Below are 21,023 nucleotides of genomic sequence, written 5' to 3'. Positions count from 1 at the left end.
ACGTACAGTGATGCATGATGAGTCGGTATATATATGTATATGAATGCAACCATGTGAAGTGCCTATCTGGCATTCTTTTGCATATGCTGGGCTCGCAACCGTCTTTTCAACTGTCATCTAGGAGCAGTCGCCCTCTTCAGAGCTCCATAAAGATTGCCTACGTCTTGGCGCACTGTGCAGAAAACAAGACACAACCGGGGAAATATTTCTCAGTCAAACATCTGGCAGACAACATACGAACGTGCTGGGCTTCCTTGAATCCAACTGTAGCGTGGAGACCCAGGAGTAGGGGCTAAGCGTTTCTAGCGTTCCAGAAGTCCCTGAGATCCCGCCAATACCCAATACACCCACGCCTAACACATCGAAGGCCGGTTCAACAGTCCAAGCGCTTCATTCTTCAGCTGGCTGTTTCTTGTTTCCCAGCCAAAACGAGACAGCAGGGTCCGCCGACAGAGAAGAGGCCAGGGGCCCTCCCAGACACGACGCAGTTGAGTTACATGCTATGTACTTCTAGGCCGTGGTAAGTTTCCAATAGGTTCAAATAGAGCACTGGGCGAGCTGGGTGCCGGACCAACCAGATCAATACGAAGGCGCGTGTTCAGCCCCCAGGAACGACAACTCCAGACCGACCCCTTCCGGTAGCGTCGTACCTACCAAGTACCTTCCGACCTTCTTCTCCCCTAGCTCTGCCGGCAGTACTGCAGTGGTAGTCAAAACGACGCCTGGCCTGAAGTCGTCCGCAGCTTCCTCCCGATTTGATCCACCAAGGCTGTCTCTCTCTCTCTCCCAATTGGCGATCTGGTCATTGTTGTTTCTGAGAACATTCCCAGCCGGGCCGTCTGAAGCAACATCGAAAACCCCCCAACAAACACACTTTGTCGCATTCAGCATCATCACCAATTCTACCACTTTGGAAGTTATCCGACCAACTGCAAACAAGCAAGCCGCCCTTGCTGAACCCGTCGACATTAGTCATTCACCATCTACCCAGTCCTCAGTGGACCTGGATCTGCATTCACCTTCCGTCGGGCTTCGTCATCTTCCATCACAGCTCCCAGGGCAGTTAGCAGCAGCCTTACGCGCAAAGCTATAGTCAATCGCATCAGCAGATTTCAAGATGACTCTCAAGGAAGAATTCCAAACGAGGAACTTCAGTACGTAGACCAGTCTCCAAACCCCCATTAGTCAATCAATCAAGCAGCGTAAGGATTTAACAAATGGCCCTTTTCTAGGTATCTACGGGCAATGGTAAGAACCGCAGCATCCGAACTCCCACCCTCTGCCATTCTGGTACACGATGGCATCGGCGGCGACAGTCCGTGATCGATAAAATACATGCAGCTGGAAGCCAAAAGATACAAGAGCTGCGCATTGTCGTATCTGAACCACAGGCCTTGCGACAAGTTAGCTAACGCGAGATCTCTCTGACGCAGGCTTGGAATACTGTCGATGATCCTCTGCTTCGCCCTCGGCATTGCCAATATCTTCATCTTCCACTTGGTCATCATTGCCTTCAGCATTCTGTGCTTGTGAGTCCGGTCCTACGACCCTCGTCTCGTAGCTTCGATGTCAAATCTAACGCCTTGTTATAGGATATCGTCCTTTGTTATTCTCTTCATTGAAGTGCCTCTCCTGCTCCGAATTTGCCCTACCTCGGCCCACTTCGATGCTCTCATCAGGAAGGTGTCGACGAACTACATGCGCGCTGGTACTTATGGCGTCATGGCCCTTGTTCAGTGGTTGAGTATCATTGTGAAGGGAACCAGCTTGATCGCCGCTGCCATTGTGTTGACTTTCACGGCCCTGTGCTACCTTGCCGCTGGTGTCAAGGGTCAGGCCTTCGTTGGCAGTAAGACTTTGGGTGGACAGGGTGTCGCGCAGATGATCGTGTAAGCCAGGGAACAAGCTTCCTTTGGTCGACCCGGCGGTGTCGATTCATCTAAGGGAAATCTTGATGTGCTGGCGGAGAGGTCTATGAACTGGATTCAAAAACCACGAACCTTCTGCTTTGGACTGGAGGCGATTCGACGTTTTGACGACTGGTCACGAGAAAGGATGGAAGGGAGAAGATTGCAGAAAACTTCAAGTGTTCCGAGTCTATAGGTACGAAGGAGTTCAGCATTATTGGTTTGGGGTACGGCGTAACGGAACTTTGCAGCTGATGAATACCTGATTATCATGGCTACATGCATTTTTCAAGTTAGATTTGTGGTCTGAGAAGATACCTGATGCTTCAGATATGAACATGAGATTCCATCCCGCCGTGTCTTGTCTCGTTGTCAATGAACCTTTAGAACTGAAGAAGGGCAATCCAGCCAGTCAGTTACGGTGTGAAGTCGGTGACAAGAGCTTGCTCAACCATATGCCGTATTTTAAAGGGATATATCACCATTCGTCTATGCCAAGAAGCATTATTGGATCCTATGACTTGTCCCACGCTGTGGAACTGGGCGTACAGTTGTATGCCGACGTGCAGTAGCGGATAGCACCAGCGTGCAGCCAGCACCATCGACGGGCTCACAACTCGGCCCATGGTCGTGGTCAACCCTTCCACGTGCAAAACCCCGGCTTGTGGCTAGAGCTTCACCGTCTCTATTTATGCGTTGTGACCTTCCGCACCGGGAAAGCGAATGGGGATTCGTTGGAACCGATGGAAGGCCAGAGAGTGGGTAGTAGACGAATTCTAGACTCGCAGGTATTGTCCGGGTCGCATCCCATAGGATAACATAGAACTGCAGGAAAGGGACAAACGGCCGGCAATCTCGCTGGCTTTGGGCCCCGAAAGCGTATCCATGCACCATGGAGGAAGGAGGAAGGACTGATGGAAGGGTGTGTCTAGGCACGGCATTCAAAATCCCTACCTAGACTCTTTTGTGGTTCATGCCGGATGCCCAATAGTCCCCAGCCAACATTGGAAGATGCACCTGACAACAGTCACTAGCTAACATTATGACATTTTGTAGGTGTTTGGAGGATATGATGAGTCGTATACATATGTACAAATGGATAGCCTATAATGACTATAGGATGAACGACCTAAGGATTCGTTACAATGCGAACTCCCGGCCGCAATGTCGTCATTAGACGGAGCAAGTCCCCGAGAGTGAGGGGTTTCAACGAATATGCCCCAATTTCGCATCAGAACACCTCGATATAATATACAAGTGAGCTGTGATTTTGTACTGTAGTAAGATGCATGTATGTGAATGTATCGGGTTCCAGTGGCCGCTTAGAGGAAATGGAGGACCAGGTCAGAAGAGTAAGTAGTCGCGGGATCGAAACATACAGGAAGAAACGCCCGATGGGCGGGGGTTCGCAAACTGATGCGGGTTGTAGGATAAGAACATCTGCACTTTTTGCGCCCCTTTATGCCCGCATTTTCCAAGACATGGGTGCTCTCTATAGATTTTCACTCTAACGATGCCACGATGGTGTGAGATGCTGCGCGCTCACACTCACACACACACACACACACACTTAGATGGGAGCCGCCAATGAGGGGTTAGAAGCGGCCTTGGTATCAAAACGGCCGGCGTTCCCATCCGGCTGGGACCACCACTACTTTCTTTACGCTTTACCAGACGGACTGGTTCAGCTGCCTGCCTACTTCTTCCTATACGGACGAGCCATTTTGTTTGAGGCCCCCTTTTTCTCTCATCAATATACCGTGAGGCATTACGATCACACACAATAGAGAAAACCCCCATAATGTAAAGACGGCCCATCAATGATACAGACAACCCATAAATTCGGTAGTCAACAAAGGGCACAAAGGCTGGACCAGTTGAACAAAATCAAAATCGGTTTACCAAAAGAGGCATGTCGTTCCGTACCTACTGAGGCTCGACCAGACCGCTCCCTTCCTTATGTGAGTATGTACTTGTACTATATGCATCTAGGTTGTGGTTCCAAACCCAAAGCCCACCCAGGTGCAAGGGGCTGGATTGATAGTGCTCCTACTTTGCATCGTCAGATGACTTTTTTTTCCCTATCTCTTTCTCGCAGACGAAAGTCGTAACGGAATACCCCAACGCGGCAACTGACTGCTTGCTAACCAACACCCCAAACCCGGGAGACCTCTGTTGGCAGATACGGCGCATAGTATAGTGCATGCACATTCGTAGAATAGAGTTGACGATCACTGATCGCGACATGCTGGGGTCTTTTTGACTGGTTGCTTGCTTCAATTTGAGTTGCCATCTCAACCTCGAACGACCATAATGAAAAGGAGAGGACGACAGGTAATTGACAGATTGCTTGTTCTATGTTGCTGGAAATTCTTCCCTGTCTTGGACCTACCATGTATGGATCACCATGTCACCCGTACACGCATTAAACCTGCAGCCGGCGTTTGCATAGTAGCATCTTCCCAAGTGGGTTTCTAACGCGTATGTACCTCAACTACCAAGCTGTGCTAATTATGAATAAGTTGTTGTTGACCTTTACATCTGAAAAAGGGTACATCGAATCATTTACCCGCCCGCATGATGTAAGTGAATGCAATGCATATTGCCATGCCCTGTCCATATTCCCTTCCAGCACGCAATCGCCTCTACGAGACATGCAATTCAACAGACTCAGCAAGCCAGGCACCAGGCTGCTGAGGAAGACGAAATTCCGAAGATGGAACAGAGTGCCAAGTGATGCCACGAGGTGTCCCCTCCTCAGCTGGTTTGGGAGTAGTAGCCAGTATAATAGCCACCATCAGGCCAGCGTGCTGAGGCGCAGACCGCCTGTAAATGGATGATGCAGGAGATACGTGTGCCGCCATAGGCTCAACTTGGATGGACGGTTTCGGGGGAGGGGAAGAGGGGGAAGCAGCCACAGAACCGGTTTAGAACCCCACAGGTTCAAGTGAATCCATCAGCAATCGAAGCCTCTCAAGCCGCCAAGCTCCGTCTTTCACGGTTTGTGTTTGGTTCCTCCCCTCAACGTCAGAAACGGCCTGACGGCTACACCTTTCCTCGTCCCTGCGCCAGATCGATCGCGCAAAATTTGGGCAAGTCACACGCCAGAAGCGCAGAAGCCTTGGCCTGGCGGGAAAAGCGAGGCCCAGGCCGGCCAGCAGCCAGACAAGACCCCATCCACTCATTCGCTTTGTGAGGGGAGGTACCTCTCGGCAGAGGAGGAGTCTACATACTACATAGGCATGTAGCCCGTAGTAGTGACTACAGCAAGCCGCTACCTACTTACATACAACCGGGCCATCGTGGATTCGTGGGTACTCACCTGAGCAAGCAAGCATGAGCACCACGATCCCTGCCCGATGCTTGTTGTTGTCGTAACTAATCGATGTCCCAGGTACTTCGTACACTTCATGACATCGACAAGCTGCGGGCTGGGCCAAACAAGCACAAAGTATTTAAAGAACCTGCTGCCCTCGAGGTTTCACACCTTGTAGACAGTTACAAAGACTTGGTGCATTGACACGCTGCGTCGCATCGTCTCCATCATATCATATAACGACAAACCCCCTCTCACGTCCTTATACCACGAGCGCCGACGAACAAAGCAGTCTATCTATCTACCTGTCTATCTACCCACCTTCCTACCTAACCTATCATATTATTGCGAAACGAAACAATCTTGACAATCAACTACCAACAAATTACAGTATCATCTCGATATTGTTTAATCCTAACTTCGAAGGTCTACTCTAGAGGAAACCTTAGCCAAAAGTACCACAACGTGTAAGTTTTGTGCTTGTCAGCCCCTCGCTAGAGGTTGAGCTCTCGTGCCTGCGCAACCCATACACACACACACACACACACACAAACGCCCCGCCTCAAGCCTGCTAGTTACAGCAGCGGCAGCAGCAGCAGAAGCGGCAGCAATCAGCCCTTCTTTGCAATCCGGATTCAACAATTGGATGTCGTCACGAGCCAGCCCCAAAGCATTGAACCAGAACCAAGGAGCGAAAATACCCCCGGCCCCTTCAGTTGCTCGGTGCCACGTATAAGCTCGGACAGGCGCCTAGGGCCAGAAAGGCTTTTGATGCAAGCTCTGGGTCATTGAGCATTACTCGCTGCACTGCTATGATGCCCATCATTCAAACCGGAATCACCTCCCCATGTTCAGTGCCCAAAACGAATGATCCCGTTGCTTTTCGGCACTCTTGCTTTGGAATGAACCGTTTTCATTGATTTCCTTCTGCCAATCCCCCTCTGCTTTATCGGCGTCCTTACTTATCGTTGGCCTTTGAATCTTACGTATTTCTGGATGTGCCTTATCTCTCGACCTGAGAGATATACTACTCTCAAACTACCGCACTCGAATGGGGTTGTTTTACTGACCGTAGCTTTGGAGCATTGCAGGAATCCATCAAAACACGAAATCAGACGAACCAACCACATTCCATACCCGGACGACACTATTCGCCGCCGTCGGTCAGCCCAGCTAGGATTTTCGCTGCATTCCAATCAGGAGTCTTGGTGGCATTGATGCGGTGTGTATTGCCTGATACACTTATCTTGCATTACCCTCTTTCCCCTTGCTGCAACCCGTACGCACATTTGATTCCTTCCCACGCACACATGCACCCTGGTTTAGCCAGTGCTCGCTACCCAACCCATGCGCGGGCCCCTTAATGGCATTACAAGGGAGACTCCAGCTCGGGAGCGACCACCCGGTTGGCAAAGATAGCCTCAATCTACCTTTTAAACAGATCACGATAACGACAACTTTGCCTATTACACACACCACAGTTCACTTTGCCCCTTTACCCCAGTCCGGCTCCATATGTGACTTGAGTGTGTCTTCCTGTTACTGACATGGTCCCATCACTTCAACAGGTCTCAATTCTGTCCGTTTGGAAGCAATTGCAACGACGGCCGTGTTTACTTCGATCGCTTATAACGTCTGGAATTTTCGGCATATCACTACAATGTCCGCTACTACCATGCAGCAACCGCCCGTAATCCCGCCCCGTCCCTCGAGGAGTCAGGACAACAAGGACAATGGTACTTCCATGCCAGCGATACCTCCACGGCCGACCAAGAGGAGCGTGAATCGATCAGTTTCCCCAAACCATGACCGATTTGCCCCTCCCCCTTGCACGAGGGCTTCTCGAAGCCTCGCCAGCCCGGCCAGAGCAGCCTGGGCATGTCTTTGACGGCAACCGACCGTTCGAGCAGTGTGGATTTGCCTACTATCGGCCAGGAGGGCCAGGAATACGCTGCTTTCACGGACGAGCTGGAAGCATCTTCCGGTGCTCCCCGTCCGGCCTCGACCTCCCTGAGCAGACCCGAACAGTTGGCGAGGACGTCCAGCTTTATGCCCCGAAGCCTACAATGCCCGCACAAAGCGCGAAACAGCGAGTTATGACGGTTACCCGCACTGATTCTGACAAAGCTGCCTCTTTTGGCATCGGAAGGCCCACCGTCGAGGACGTCTATGGCTACGGCAAAGGCCTCAAGAAGAAGGCCAGCACCACTAGCCAACTTTCCAACGCCGAAAGCCACATCGAAGACGAACATGGTATTCCCGAGATTGGGCAGCGGGTGCCCATGCTTCACTACGCCGGGGATGTCCAGGCTCCCTCGCCCGCTCCGAGTGTTGCCATGTCAGAGGCTACAGGCAAGCCAAAGAACCATTCGAGAAAGCACAGTGGCCGTACCGGCTTTGATTCGGTTCCCCCAGGCAGCTATGGACTCCACGGGCACGGTGTCGCCCCGGCAGACAAGTTTGAGAAGGCTTACTACGAGAAACACCCTGAGCTGCACAAGAAGGAAATCTACAATCACCTGCACGACCGTGCCCACGATTTTTCGATGAGCAGCGAAGAGCTGAATAAGATCGTCCGTGATACTGCTAGCCGTGGAGCTGGCTTCGGTAAAATCACATTTCTAATCCCACCACTTCGGAGCACTAACGTGAGAGACAGGTACCGGAGACCATATTTCCACACCTAGTGAGCAGGTCGGACATCAAGCTACCGAGGAATACACGTCGAGGATATCTTCTCCTCGACCACCTTCTGCTGCTGCCAAACATGCCGAGCCGCTGTCTTCGCCTCTGAAGAGTGGCTTTGCTGGGCCCGAGATCTCAGTCGACGACACTGACGATGATGGCGTCATTCATGTCGATGATCATGGCAACCGCAAGGGATACCATAAGAACAGCGGCGAGTCTTCAGAGATTGGTGCGGACACTGAAGAAGGCTACGAAGCTCCTATCCTGGCGTCCGATGAAGTCGCTAAAGGACCGTCTCCATACGAGCTGCAGCCGGCCGTTGCGCCCCCGGCGGAACGTCGCGGCAGCAACTACGAGATGGAGCAGCCTCGCAGCCGTCCCGCCAGCATCTATAGCCCACCCCCTCCTGAGATGCACTCTACTCCGCTTGATGATGTCGAGGAGTATGAGCCCCTTTTCCCTGAAGATGACAATGGCGAGAAGAAGTCAATGGCTCGCCCAGACCACTTAAAGGAATCCCGCCACAGGTTCCCCAGCCAAGATGTCTGGGAAGACGCCCCTAACAGCGTGCATGCTACGGCAGAGGTACACACACCTGAACCTGCTGAAGGTTTCAGAAGAAGCCGTGCCCAAGAGAAGGCCTCCGATATCACCCCCCGCGAAGGTGAGACGATAGCACAGGCGTTTGCTAGAAAACAAGAGGAACTTGCGGAGCTAGAGGACCGCAGCCCTGATCATTTCGCTCAGCACCGCTCGCGGCCACCTTCATGGGTAGAAGGCCAACCTCATCTCAACACGGAGGTGCAAGCAGCGAGATCAAAGTCTGCACATCGGTTTCCCAGTCGGGATGTTTGGGAGGACACACCTGATTCCCTCCAATTCACTACTACAGTCTCTACCCCGCAGGGTGACGACAAAGAGCCAGAGTCCCCTATTGACCAGCAGGCGACTTCTGAGAAGCCCTCGATACCTGCCAGGCCCCCTAAGAAGCAGGTCTCAGGTGACGATAAGCCAGCCATCCCAGACCGGCCAAAGCCACAAATCCCGGCGCGCCCTTCGAAGTCACCCTCCGGGGCCAGAGAATCAGATTCATCAAAACAGAAGCCTGCGGTTCCGGCTCGACCGGTGGGTGGCAAGATAGCTGCCCTGCAAGCTGGGTTCATGTCCGATCTCAACAAACGGCTACAGCTTGGACCTCAAGCCCCTAAGAAGGACGAGCCTAAGGAGGAGGAAGTTGAGGAGAAGGAGAAGGCCCCCCTTCCTGATGCCCGTAAAGGTCGTGCCAGGGGCCCACAGCGAAGAGCACCAACGAAGGCGAAGAGCCCAAGCCCAAGCGCCATGCCGACTACAGTGGACGGGAAGCCGGTGTTGAGTTTCTCGATCACTAGGGTTCTATGGTCTATTGATGAGGAGGGAACTATGACGGTTGACGGCCTGGGCCAGCCTGTCTCCACTGATAGCCAATCGAATGCCCGTGAGGAAAAGACCGAATCCCAAGTCGGGGAGGAGCCCAAGCAGTCGGAACCAAAGAAGTCGGAACCTCAGAATTCGGAACTGATCAACGAGAGTGCCACTGAAACGACCCAGGAGAGCGCCACGGAGCCGGTTGCAGAGTCGACCTCCAGCAGCAAACCGCCGGGGGAATGGACAGAAACCAAAGCGGTGGCAGAAGAAAGCGTCCCTATCGAGGAAACCAAGACATTAGCAACTAACGTGGCGGGCGAGTCGATATTGGAAGAGACTGTAGAGAAGAAGCCTGAGGGAGATCAGGCGCCAGCTGTCGAGGGGGCGAAAGACGTGGTGAGCTGATGGTCGTAACGATATACATACGGTGAAGAGTAATAGCTGCGTTTTGATTTCTTCTTTCAACACCTCAACACCTGACCTGGTCCAATAGCCAGGGAGTACGGACTTATGTGGGAAAATCAAACCAAAAAAATCTTGGGTCTCGAAAGGGGAGGTGCTCTTTGGGGGGACGTGTGGCGCGTGCGTTGTAGAAATCAGCAACGATGGAGAGAGTTCCTTCATCATGTTGGTTAAATGTCGGTGTTTCGCAGATAGCTTCTCGTTTCTCGTTGAATAGGTCAGCATCCGTTCCTTTCGCGTCCTAGGTGGTACCCTAGGATTTATGACAACCCCAACTCGTAAAGCCGACAACAGCGTAACAGTAGAATACATATATAACGTCTAGTAAAATCGAACAATCAAGCAAGCTTCCAGAAGACTCGACGTGTTGTTCGACAGCTGAGCAGTGAGACGGAAGGACAGGAGGGGCCACACCCCACCCCCTGCATGAAATGCAAGTACAGCGCAGCGCAAACTCCACGTTCAGGCGGGCTTGGGGGGCTTGGGCGGCTTGGGGCTTGGGCGGCTGGGCGGCTAGCGTTGTCCATGGCAACCCAACAACCTCGTCCATCCGCTCCGTTGTCAATATCGACGTCGAGTCGGTGAGCTTCACCATCGCCCTAGTCATGACTTGCCGCACACCCAAACCCACTCCCACACACCCACATACATCACGTACATTCCCTAATCCCGCCATTTGCACCTACTTTTACGCATTTTCCCGACTTTCGGTTCCGTCTCGACATAACCGTTCCTCCTAATCTAATTTCGAGGAATCCAGGCGTGCAGGTCGGGTTCTTTTAATACATACTACATACAATACATATCTACTACGCCCGACGATACAAGGCAAGCCGCCTGTGGAATTCTCCAGAAACCGCTTGCGCATTGCAACCAAAGCGGCCGCGTACCAGCCAAACCACCCCTCGTATGCCCCCAAGAGCATATATCAATCATCAATTCCATCTTTTGTTTGTAACGACCCTTTTGAGTGTCGGGCATCATGCCTGCCGCTACTGAAGGCCCGACAGTGGCACTGTCGTGTGAGTACTCGTCCTTTTTTTTAAAAGTGTTTTTTATTCCCTCAGCTTTGTACTGCTGAGTATAAGCAAGCACACGATGAGAGAAGGCACTTGGGCCATATGCTGACCGACATGCTTTCTCCACAACAGTCGCCAACAACTTCTGGGGAAAGGAAGATGCCGGTGTGCCACCCTTACTCGATCGCATGCTCGCGGCCAAGCAGACGAATGACGAACTGCGGGCATTCTACGCGGCCAGAGCCTCCATCGAGGATGAATACTCAAGGAAGCTCCTGCAGTTGAGCCGGAAGTCGCTGGGGTCCCACGAGACCGGCGGCTTGAAGACGTCACTCGACACCGTCCGGGGCGAGGTCGAGTCCATCGCAAAGCAGCACTCGAGCATTGCTAACCAGATGAAGACGGAGCTCGAAGAGCCCCTCGCTGCGTTCGCAGGCGGCATGAAGGAGCGCCGTAAGATCGTACAAAACACCGTCGAGAAGCTGCTCAAGGTCAAGGTGCAACAGACGCAATCCGTCAACAAGACGAGGGATCGCTACGAGCAGGAGTGCCTCAAGATCAAGGGCTATCTCGCGCAGGGTCACATGGTTATGGGCCAGGAAGAGCGCAAGAACAAGGCCAAGCTGGAGAAGACCCAGATCAGCCTGGCCACCACCAACACCGAGTACGAGAACGCCATCAAGGCCCTCGAGGACACCACCGTCCGCTGGAACCGCGAGTGGAAAGCCGCTGCCGACAAGTTCCAGGACCTGGAGGAGGAGCGCCTCGACTTTACCAAGAGTTCATTGTGGACCTTCGCCAACATCGCGTCGACGGTCTGCGTTAGCGACGATGCGTCGTGCGAGAAGATCCGCCTGTCGCTGGAGAAGATGGAGGTCGAGAAGGACATCATCAACTTCATCACCGAGAGGGGCACCGGGCAGGAGATTCCTGACCCGCCTAAGTACATTAATTTTTGCAGGGGAGACGTGGAAGACCACGAGTCGATAGCGTCAGTGGATCAGGACGATGCTTATTCGGTGGCGCAGTTCCCGCGAAGCATCAACCCGGCCTTCCGCAGCTCCTCACCACAGCCTTCCACCTACAGTTCCCATCACGACCCTAACTCATCTTTGGCCCGCGACCTCGCTCACCAGGATCCTCTCCCGCCCGTGAACAGGGAGCCTGTCCGGGAGCCTGTCCGGGAGCCCGTTCGTGAGCCCATCCGGGAGCCCATCCGGGAGCCCGCCCGGGAGCCTGTGCGGGAGCCTGTCCGGGAGCCTATGCGGGAGCCTGTCCGGGAGCCTATGCGGGAGCCTGTCCGGGAGCCTATGCGGGAGCCTGTCCGGGAGCCTATGCGGGAGCCTATGCGGGAGCCTATGCGGGAGCCAGTTCGGGAGCCAGTTCGGGAGCCAGTTCGGGAGCCAGTTCGGGAACCTATGCGGGAGCCAGTCCGTGAGCCAGTCCGGGATCCGTATGGGTCCGCAAGCCGAGAGACGGCGTTGGCCCCGCAAAAGGGACCTGGCTCGGTCATTCCACCTCCTGGCAGTCGTCAGTCGAACATGTTGCAAAAACAGCAGCATTATGAGACCTCGCAGTTCGCAGCTGTTCCCCACGACCCTTACCCAATGGATGGCATGACAATGTTGTGTCGCACGGATGGTCCCAGCTCCGGCATGAACTCGGCGACAAGCTCCAACTTGTCAGCCCGGCCATCCAGTCGCGACGAGCATAGCGACTATTCGCTCTCTAGTATGGAGCCCCCCTAGCGCCCAGGTGTCGCCCATGAAGCAGCCGGAGCCGCCAGCAGCGATCGAGGATTCCCCCGACAAACGGGTTGCTAAGAAAAAGAGCGGCTTTTTCCAGAACCACAGCCCCTTCAGAAGGAAGAGCACCAAGGACATGCAAGCGCCGAACAGAAACACGTGGGGCCCGGTCACTACGCAGAATACACAGCACAACTCGGCAAGCTCAAGGCAGTCTCAGATGTATCAGCAGCCTAAACGCAACATGGCGTCCGAACGCAGTTTGGCTCCCGAGCGCAGCCTGGTTACCGAACGTGCGGTCAGCCCTGACCCGATTGACGCCAACGCCAGCCTGGCTCTCAATATTGGCCAGAACGTATTTGCAGTCGCCACGCCCGATCGTAAGAAGAAGCAAGCCGAGCAAAACGCGACCCCTGCGGAAGAACTGGATCCCATCGCGCTGGCGCTGGCGGAGCTGAAGGGGGTGACGGGCAACAAGCAGTCGGCGGGCAGGATGTCGGCCGACCACTACCATGGCATTGCTACCCCGGCACCAGGCTCGGAGCGGGCACAGCAACAGTCACAACCTTTCTCCCGGTCCGTACCAGCGCCGAGGTCCAACAGTGACGTCGCATCGGGCATGCGCGGAACACCACCTCCTTCATACGACCAGCAGGTGCAGCGCCTAGGAGTCCCGGCAGCGGCGTGCACGAAGAAGGCCATGCAAGCCACCTCGCGCAAATACGAGCAACAGACACGCGAGATGTTCACGCGCCCGACACCCAGCTCTTACAACAGCGCCCCCGCCGCGCGCCCATCAACCAGGGGCAGTGAGATGCCACGGCCATCGACCAGAGGAAGTGAGATGCCTCGACCGTCGACCAGGGGAAGTGAGATGCCTCGGGCGGCCAGCCCGGCGGTGCCTCGCAGTCTTTCTCCCGGCCTCGGAGCTATGCCTGACATGCAAGCACACGTCCAGCCCCTCGCGCAGGCACAGGCGCAACCTAAAGCGCAGCCGCCCCCGGCGCAAGCGCAGGCGGAACCCCCGCGGCCATCGTACCAACGGTCTGCATCTCCTAACCCCTACGCGGCGAGCAGTCAACAGCCGCAGGCGGAGCCCGCGAGACAGTCGTACCAGCGCTCTGCCTCTCCCAATCCATATGCCAGTACCAACCACCAAGCACAGGCGGAACCTGCGCGGCCGTCATACCAGCGTGCTGCGTCGCCTAACCCGTACGCGGCTGCCAGTCATCAAGCACAGGCCGACCCGCGGTCATCTTATCATGCGCCATCCCCTGCGTCTTTCAACAGTCCCAGGCAGCCGGCACGCAGCGACTCCCGGATGACGACGGCGGACACGTCCAGACGCGGGTCGGAAAACCCCCTATTACCACCAGAACTCGCCGAGCACACAGTCGGTGAATCGGACAGCGTCACCAGCGACATTCCGAGGCGGCGACTACGATCGGCCCAGCAGTGGCCAGATGGGCAGTGATTTGGCGGTGCAGCTGGCACCGGTGGGCGGCGAGCAGGACGGCTACGGCTCGCAGCGTGGACGTGGCGGGGGCAGCAGGCCCGGCACCAGCCAGAGCGGAGCGGTGGCGTTCTACGATGGCAGGTCGATGTCACAGAGCCGACAGCGGAGCAAGAGCGTGGCAGACCCCAGCAGACAGTACACGAGAGAAGGCCGGCCCATTCTCCATTTTGGTAGGTTTCAGTTTTGTCGTCGTGGCGATTTGCAGTGTGGAGATTACAGCGGCTAACATGGCGACGCAGCGCGAGCATTATACGTGTACCAGGCGGCGATTCCCGAGGAGCTGGGGTTCAGCAAGGGAGATTACTTGGCGGTGTTGCGGCACCAAGACGATGGATGGTGGGAGGCCGAGATTCACTCTGGCAACGGGGCTGGACGGGGCGGCCTAGTGCCCAGCAACTATCTCCAGCCCTGTTGAGGGAAACGAGCGTGGTTGGTTGGAGAGAAGGGCGCGGAGGGCTGGCGCGAGATGACGAAGAAAACGAGGAATGAAATTGGGCGATTTTCCATTGTTATTTTTGCAAAGGTTTCCGGCTGCACATATTTCACATCACGTCCACGGTATACAGCAAGCGAGTTTTGGTTGCCAGAAGCGTATGCATATTCACGACGAAACGAACAGGAAGTTGATGTGCAGAATAAGCGTACAATGTGTGTGTGTTGATCTTGAGAAACATGTGACGGGGTGACGGGGTGACGGGGTGACGGGCAAGGGTGACCAGGCAGTAACCAGTAACCAGGGACTGACAGGCGGGAAGCCGTGGCGGGGGCGCTAGCAAAGTACCTAATCAATCATCAATCGGCAGGTCGGCAGGGGGGCTGCTGCATGCGCAGTTGCATCATCTAGCCAAACCAACATGGGGCCGCCGCCTGCTCCCTCTTCCTCCCTCTCTTCACATCAGCCAGCCAGCAGCAGCGTTTCTGCATCCTCGACAAGATGAGTCTCGTCGCCAAGAGAGCTGTCGTACGTCCAGACGCAATTCCCCTCCTCTCCTCCGGCACACGACAGAAGCTAACCACTGAATGGCGTCCCTCCCACAGGAGCTCGTCAAGCGGCCCGTCCGTCTTGCCACGGCCCCGACCGCCCAGCGGGCCTACGTCAACACCCTTCTCTTCATCTCGACGTCGCTTGCCTTGTTGTGCGTCGCCGCTTTGGCATACCCCGTCTTTTACTACAGCTACGTGCCCAAGAAGGTGGTTTCGCTGCCGATACATCTGCAGTACAAGTGAGTTCCTCTGCCCGCACCACCTGCACACATGTCGCTAACAGGTGTGCCTTCCGTTTCCCAAGTGCCGGCATTAACCCTTACGGCCTCGCCTCGCTGTCGCGCGAACTCATGCTCGACACAGCCTACGACGTCTCGGTCCACCTGACCCTCCCGCGCTCGCCCCCCAACCTGGGGCACGGCAACTTCATGCTGGCCCTCGTAGCCACGCGCTCCGTGCTCGACGACCCAGCCCAGTCGTGGGGCCCCCAGGGTTTTGCGACACCCGTCGACCCCTACGCCGATCTCCTGACGGCACCGCCGGGCCACGTCGTCTTCTCGTCGCGGCGCCCGGCTCTTTTGCCCTACGAGGACCCCTTCGTCTCGCGCGCATCGCGCGCCCTGTTCCTGCTCTGGCATGTCCTGGTCGGCAGCGCCTCGTCGTCGGCCGGCCGCATCACCCTCGACCTCCCCATGGGCGAGCTTGTCGAGTTTCGCGACCAGCTGCCTCTGAGCCTGTTGCTCGACGTCCAGGCCGGGCAGAACCTACAGGTCTACGCCGCCCGCGTCGAGCTCGTGGCCCGCCTGACTGGCCTGCGCTGGCTCATGTACAACCACCGCCTTATTAGTTTTGTCGTCTGCACCGCGCTGTTCTGGTCCGCCGAGATGATCTCCATGGCCGCCGCCTGGGCCATTCTCCTCTTTTTCTTTGGTGGTAGCGTTCCTGGTGCAGGTGGTCGGATCGGTCCTCGCGCTAAGGCTGGGGGGGTGGCAGCGATTCTAAGGGACCGCCACCCACGTCGGCTAAGGGCTCGGTTGGGAACGGCGCGGTGCCGGCCGCCGCCGGCAATGGCATGACGGTGGCGCACGCCAACCCCCGGGAACCGCAGTCGGAGGAAGATGAGAACATGTGGGGGGCAGACGGATTTGTCGACCAAGACTTGGATCTCGTCCGGGCTCGCGCCGAGAAGAGACCCGTGAAGGTGAAGAAGGAGGAAGATATGTATAGCGACAGAAAGATCAAAGAGGAAAGCGTCGAACGTGGGCTTTCTTCTTCCGCCTTGGTATCGCCGAAGCAGTCTAAAAAACAGCGCAACAACGGGAGCGGAAAGCCACAAGAGGAAGCAGCTGAGAAGAACGGCGAAGCTTACGAGGCCGACGACTACGAGAATGAAGAGTACCACGACATCGGCGCCGGCAGCAGTGCTGGTGCGGGCACGGGATCGAGTTACGGTCGAGGGACCGACAGTCTGCTGCGACGTCGATCGTCGTCTTCGGGGAAGAACAGCCAGCAACAGAGACCGTCTTAGTAGTACGATTCTGTTCCGGCTCCCGTTGTTGCTATGGGGTAAAGTGGCAGGAGAACAGGAGGCCATGATTCGGAAATTTGGTCGTGGGAAAAGGGACCAGGCAGGCAGCATTGGCGTTACCGAAGAGTGAATCTCTTCTGCTTTTACTTATGTATAGAAGGGTCCGTTTCCGGGAGAACGGGCAGGATTTGACAGAAGGCGGGGAGAGAGATTGTGGAAAACCCCTGTCTTCGTGATTGTTTTTGGCACTTTACATCAAGATACCCCCGGGGATGGGAGACAAATAGTCTCTGCTTTTACAGAAATAAATACTAATGGTTCACTTGGCGTCTTCCAAATACTTGTGCTCGCAGCGTCTCACTTCGTGTTAGGATCCGATGTCCTTTTCAAAGCACACGTTATCCTACAGCGAGCGTGTTGGATAGAAAACGGCGTGGATTCCGCGCGTGTATATTTTTTGGGTTTCTTCTGTTGTAACTTGAATCTACCATGAAAGCCGCGTGGCTTGCGTCTTTGCCGAACAGAGATTGATGCTACTGTTTTCAGTCCAGACTCAAGAGGGCACGCCCGTCCTGCAAGAATATGATGGTTTGATTTGATTTCCGCCTCTCTGCCGGTTCCAATGCCGTCGTCTTGAATCATGTCATCATCGAAATCCCTTCTACACCCCGATGCAAAAGCAGCAAGGGTGGTTGGCTCCCCCTCCATCTCTCTCACCCACATCCTTCCGTTTGTCCCAACGCTTCTCGATATATCATATTCCAGAAGTCGGTGGATGCAAACGGTCCTAACGATAAAACCTTGCCTATAGTTTGTGTTTTGGAGTCTCGAGGTACCGAAAAAGAAAAGCTGTCTGCCGTATTTGACCCTGGTTCGCTAAATTCCTCCCCCCAAGCAGAAACGCTAAGCAAATGCTTGCCAGCCATCTCTTTTTCCTGGTACTCCAAAACCACCGGGGAAAGAAGGCAACTCCGTTATTCCAAAGTACCCAAGAGAAAATCTGCTGCGATGTTGCTGTCGTCATGGTAGGAAGGGACCCCTGCGCCCTGCATGTGATAACTGGATGTCGATATTCGTTATTAGTAGCAGGAGCCAGTTACTGGCAGAACTCAAGTCGCCACGGCAGGTCGAAGCTGGGTTCACGGCGTGTCCTAGCTAGCTCTGGCAGGCTATGACTGCACAGCGCGTGGCATTGCTACAGCTCTTCGTCCGACTCGTCCTTCGGTCCCATTACTGCGCCGGGGGCTGCTATCGATTTGCCCTGCTGTCCCGCAGTGGCTCTACCAAGCACATCCCCTATCGCTGAGGGGAACCCAGCAGATCGATCCATTATAGCGTCGTCGCCACTTCCACGTTGCTTTTTCAGTGGGCTGCCGATCGTTGTCGTGGGATCCGAGAAGGCTTGGGATAGCAGATTGGAGATTCCCCCAGCGCTGTTGGGTGCAAGGCTTGAACCAGACTCCGTGGGCGTAGACCCAGCCGTTGGGCCAGCACTGGGCGACTTCCTGGAGGCGGCGGAGCTGTCAGGCTCGGCCGAGTGTTGTCGCTTCAGCTAATCCCGAGGTCAGTACAACTAAAGCCAGCAGTATGAAGAGCGCAAGCTGCTCGAACAGTACTTACACGAATGCGGTCAATACCGGCTTTCAGTTCCGCCTGAAGCTCTGCATCCTCAGGGGCTAGGTGGGTCTTAACGTCCTTGTCATCAGTATCCTCCATTTTCAGGAGCGGGTTTTTGCTATCGTCGTCGTCGTCATCGCTATCGTCCATAGCGCCAGAAACGCTCTTTCTCGACTTGCGACGTTGGTTTGCTTCCGAGTCTTGGTCACGGAAAGCGGAAAAGCCCACAGTGCCAGTGTTTTTAAGAGGGCTCAGGCCTGAGAAGTCCAGCTGCGTACTCCGCCTCTTAGCGCCAGGAGTAGTAGTCTTGGGGTCCTTGGCCGAGGGCACGATTCCCATCTTCGATAGTTGGCCTGTAGAATATTAGCATGGCACAAATGGAGCGGGGGGACTGCGCAAGAACGTACGCTGTCCACGGTAAAAGAAGGTAAAGACGGCGTACGGCTTATCAGGGCCATCGATGCCGGTCACGGTCTGGGTGCTGATCGTTTTGGGGTCCAGGGTCTTGGGCTTAGCAAAACTTGTGGTGTGCTCGACATCAGCATCGATGGCGCCGTTGTTGGCGCCGTGGTTTCCGCCTTCGCTCTCGTCGTCGTCGTCATGGGCGTCGAATTGAGGCGAGTACTCGCCCTTCTTAATCTCGCCAGAGGCTATCACGCGGAACATGGCGACCTTGATCTGGCCTGTGGCCTCGGGCGGCTCGTCATCGTCGTCGGACATGGATTCCGAGTCGGAGTCGACCATGGTGTTGTCGTTGTTGGCGATCGGCGATTGCTCGTTGCTGCCATAGGCCAACGTCTCCCTCTGCTTTCCATTTGAGTCCAAATTAGTGCCGGCGGCCGCCGACTTTTGTCGGCGGTGGCGTCTCTCAAACTTCTGCCTCCGCTTCTCTACCTTCTCGGCGGCATCGTGGCCTTGCAGGTCTAAGCCGTTGAGCCACCTTTCCAGACCGACCTCGCGGAAAAGGAACTCGCGCTCGGCCAGACCACCGCCCTCGCTGTCGGGGACTTGAACCCATCTGCTATTGACCCACGTCTCTTCGCCAGGCCTCAGCAGGGTGGCGACCTCTTCCTTGGCTCTCCCGTCAAAGTAAATGTAGGCAGCAATGGTCTCGTTTTCCGAGTTGGTCATGGGAATGTAGGGCGTAACCGTGTTCGCATGTTTGGAGGGGTCCGAGGAGGCCGAGGGCAGCGGGCCGGCATACAGTGGTTTGGGGTGAGGGTTGGCCTCGGTGGACTTGGGGGTCGTGTAGGGGATGGGGGCGCCCGGGTTCAGTAAGGTGATGGAGATGGCGAAACGGGCCGGCTCATGCTTCTGGGTGTCGGTATTCAGCTGAGGCGAGGGCACGGGTATATAAGTACTGATGCGAGACATGCGAGACTGCTTTTGCATTCCATGCTCGTGGAGCGGGGCCCCGTTGGCGTGGATGCTCACAGCGATGCCCTTGAAGCAGGGCATCGTGTATGGGATATAGTGGTTCTGGGGGAGGGACGTGGGAGGGAGTGTGCAAAAGCTGGAGAATTGATTTCGCCGTCATAAAAGGTGCGATAGCAACAATGGGGTTTCTGGGGTGGAGGGGCTTGCTGGCCAGAAGCAGGTTGGTCGCTGCTGCTGTTGTTGTTTCGAGGCTGAAGGCCGAGTCGAATTGCCTTGTTTGTTCGTGGGAGAAAGTCGAGGTTGAGCTGGCAGGTGGTGGTGATGCGATGTGATAACGGAATACTGGGATGCTGGGATGCTGGGATGTTGGGATACTGGGACCAGCACTTGATCCGGTGTGGGCGTGGGCAGGTCAGACAGACAGCTCAGAAGATCACAGATCAAGAAAGTCGCTCGACAAGGGCCTTGTCTGCTTGTGTCCTGTTGTGACCTCTCTTTTTTTTTTTTTTTTTCTTCCTTCCCTCCCCCTTCCGGTACACTTCTCTTTGCCGTCTCTTCCCCTCAAATATTATCATGCTTGTTCCTGGCTATCTTGCCTCCCTCCCCCCCTCCTCTGGACTCCTCTGGAGGGGAAGAGCTGGCTGACCGTAACTCCCAGCACAGCACATAGTACAGCACTTCGAGGGCCGAAGTGGGCTTTGCAGGGCAACCCAAAGCCTGTTGCCAATCAATCGGCGAGCTGCGGAGGGTCACAATTACACTTGGCCAGCCTACTGCCGCTTCAGCTCTCCATTGTCCTGGTGTACCTGCAGCGGTGAATGAATCAAACTCTCCTCCATCGATCAATTGCACACACACACACACTGTACATACAAGATGGGATCCGGTGACCAGGCCTACTGGCGACAATCAACCAAGACTTCTAGAGCCCTCGTCGTCCGATCTACCAATCTACCAATCTACCAATCTATCAATGCGCGGTGGACATTAGAACTGTCCAAGTTCTGTCCAAGGGAGCAGGACAGCAGGACAGCAGGAGAGCAGGAGAGCAGGAGAGCTACCCCACCTGGCTTGGCATGCTGAAGCCGCTGCCGCTGCCGCTCATACCTAGTGCCTAGTTGATAGCCGATAACGACTGCTTGCCGCCAGGTGCCAGGCTTTCCATACTGTGTGCCATGCGTTGCCCCCAAGGTATGCATGCTTCAAGCATACGGAAGAACGATCGTGGCCAATCCACATGAACTGGTCATTCACTTCTGATCCCCGTGGAACATGGAAGACGGAAGGGTTTGCGCATTACATTGAAAACGTGTCACAAGAAATTTTCCATGCTAAGTCCAAGGCCTGTCCTGTAATTGGCCCGCCTCGAGACGAGTGGCTTGGATGCCCACCGACAGGAAGCTGGAAGCCATCCCACCATGCGACCCTGTCACTTGATTTTGGTAGCAGGTCACAATCAA

The 21,023-nt window shown here is 55.2% G+C and overlaps 6 protein-coding genes across 6 annotated transcripts; 5 read left to right on the top strand and 1 right to left on the bottom strand.

The window, feature by feature from the left end:
• Positions 1–1,117: 1,117 nt before the first annotated feature.
• On the top strand, positions 1,118–1,893 carry PG998_014124 (Golgi apparatus membrane protein TVP18; the record flags this gene model as incomplete). Its single annotated transcript, XM_066880940.1, has 4 exons — positions 1,118–1,154; positions 1,233–1,248; positions 1,434–1,529; positions 1,593–1,893. The coding sequence occupies 4 exons, from the start codon at positions 1,118–1,120 to the stop codon at positions 1,891–1,893; spliced, it is 450 nt and encodes a 149-aa protein (XP_066725079.1).
• A 5,135-nt stretch (positions 1,894–7,028) lies between these two features.
• On the top strand, positions 7,029–9,720 carry PG998_014123 (uncharacterized protein; the record flags this gene model as incomplete). The annotated part of the gene is made up of 2 exons (XM_066880939.1): positions 7,029–7,830; positions 7,883–9,720. The coding sequence occupies 2 exons, from the start codon at positions 7,029–7,031 to the stop codon at positions 9,718–9,720; spliced, it is 2,640 nt and encodes an 879-aa protein (XP_066725078.1).
• Positions 9,721–10,759: 1,039 nt separating this feature from the next.
• PG998_014122 (uncharacterized protein) lies at positions 10,760–12,544 on the top strand (the record flags this gene model as incomplete). The annotated part of the gene is made up of 2 exons (XM_066880938.1): positions 10,760–10,799; positions 10,929–12,544. The coding sequence occupies 2 exons, from the start codon at positions 10,760–10,762 to the stop codon at positions 12,542–12,544; spliced, it is 1,656 nt and encodes a 551-aa protein (XP_066725077.1).
• Positions 12,545–12,560: 16 nt separating this feature from the next.
• On the top strand, positions 12,561–14,472 carry PG998_014121 (uncharacterized protein; the record flags this gene model as incomplete). Its single annotated transcript, XM_066880937.1, has 3 exons — positions 12,561–13,830; positions 13,886–14,227; positions 14,297–14,472. 3 exons carry the CDS (start codon positions 12,561–12,563, stop codon positions 14,470–14,472), a joined length of 1,788 nt encoding a protein of 595 aa, XP_066725076.1.
• A 519-nt stretch (positions 14,473–14,991) lies between these two features.
• PG998_014120 (tubulin-tyrosine ligase protein) lies at positions 14,992–16,569 on the top strand (the record flags this gene model as incomplete). The annotated part of the gene is made up of 4 exons (XM_066880936.1): positions 14,992–15,018; positions 15,096–15,280; positions 15,325–15,974; positions 16,019–16,569. The coding sequence occupies 4 exons, from the start codon at positions 14,992–14,994 to the stop codon at positions 16,567–16,569; spliced, it is 1,413 nt and encodes a 470-aa protein (XP_066725075.1).
• A 1,195-nt stretch (positions 16,570–17,764) lies between these two features.
• On the bottom strand, positions 17,765–19,644 carry PG998_014119 (uncharacterized protein; the record flags this gene model as incomplete). Its single annotated transcript, XM_066880935.1, has 3 exons — positions 17,765–18,121; positions 18,190–18,539; positions 18,594–19,644. 3 exons carry the CDS (start codon positions 19,642–19,644, stop codon positions 17,765–17,767), a joined length of 1,758 nt encoding a protein of 585 aa, XP_066725074.1.
• Positions 19,645–21,023: the final 1,379 nt, after the last annotated feature.

The sequence above is a fragment of the Apiospora kogelbergensis genome, assembly GCF_038363985.1.
Source record: "Apiospora kogelbergensis strain CBS 113332 chromosome Unknown utg000009l_segment0_segment0, whole genome shotgun sequence".
Classification (NCBI taxonomy): Eukaryota; Fungi; Ascomycota; class Sordariomycetes; order Amphisphaeriales; family Apiosporaceae; genus Apiospora; species Apiospora kogelbergensis.
The sequence above is the reverse complement of the archived record's forward strand: the minus strand, read 5'-3'. Positions and strand labels throughout refer to the sequence as shown.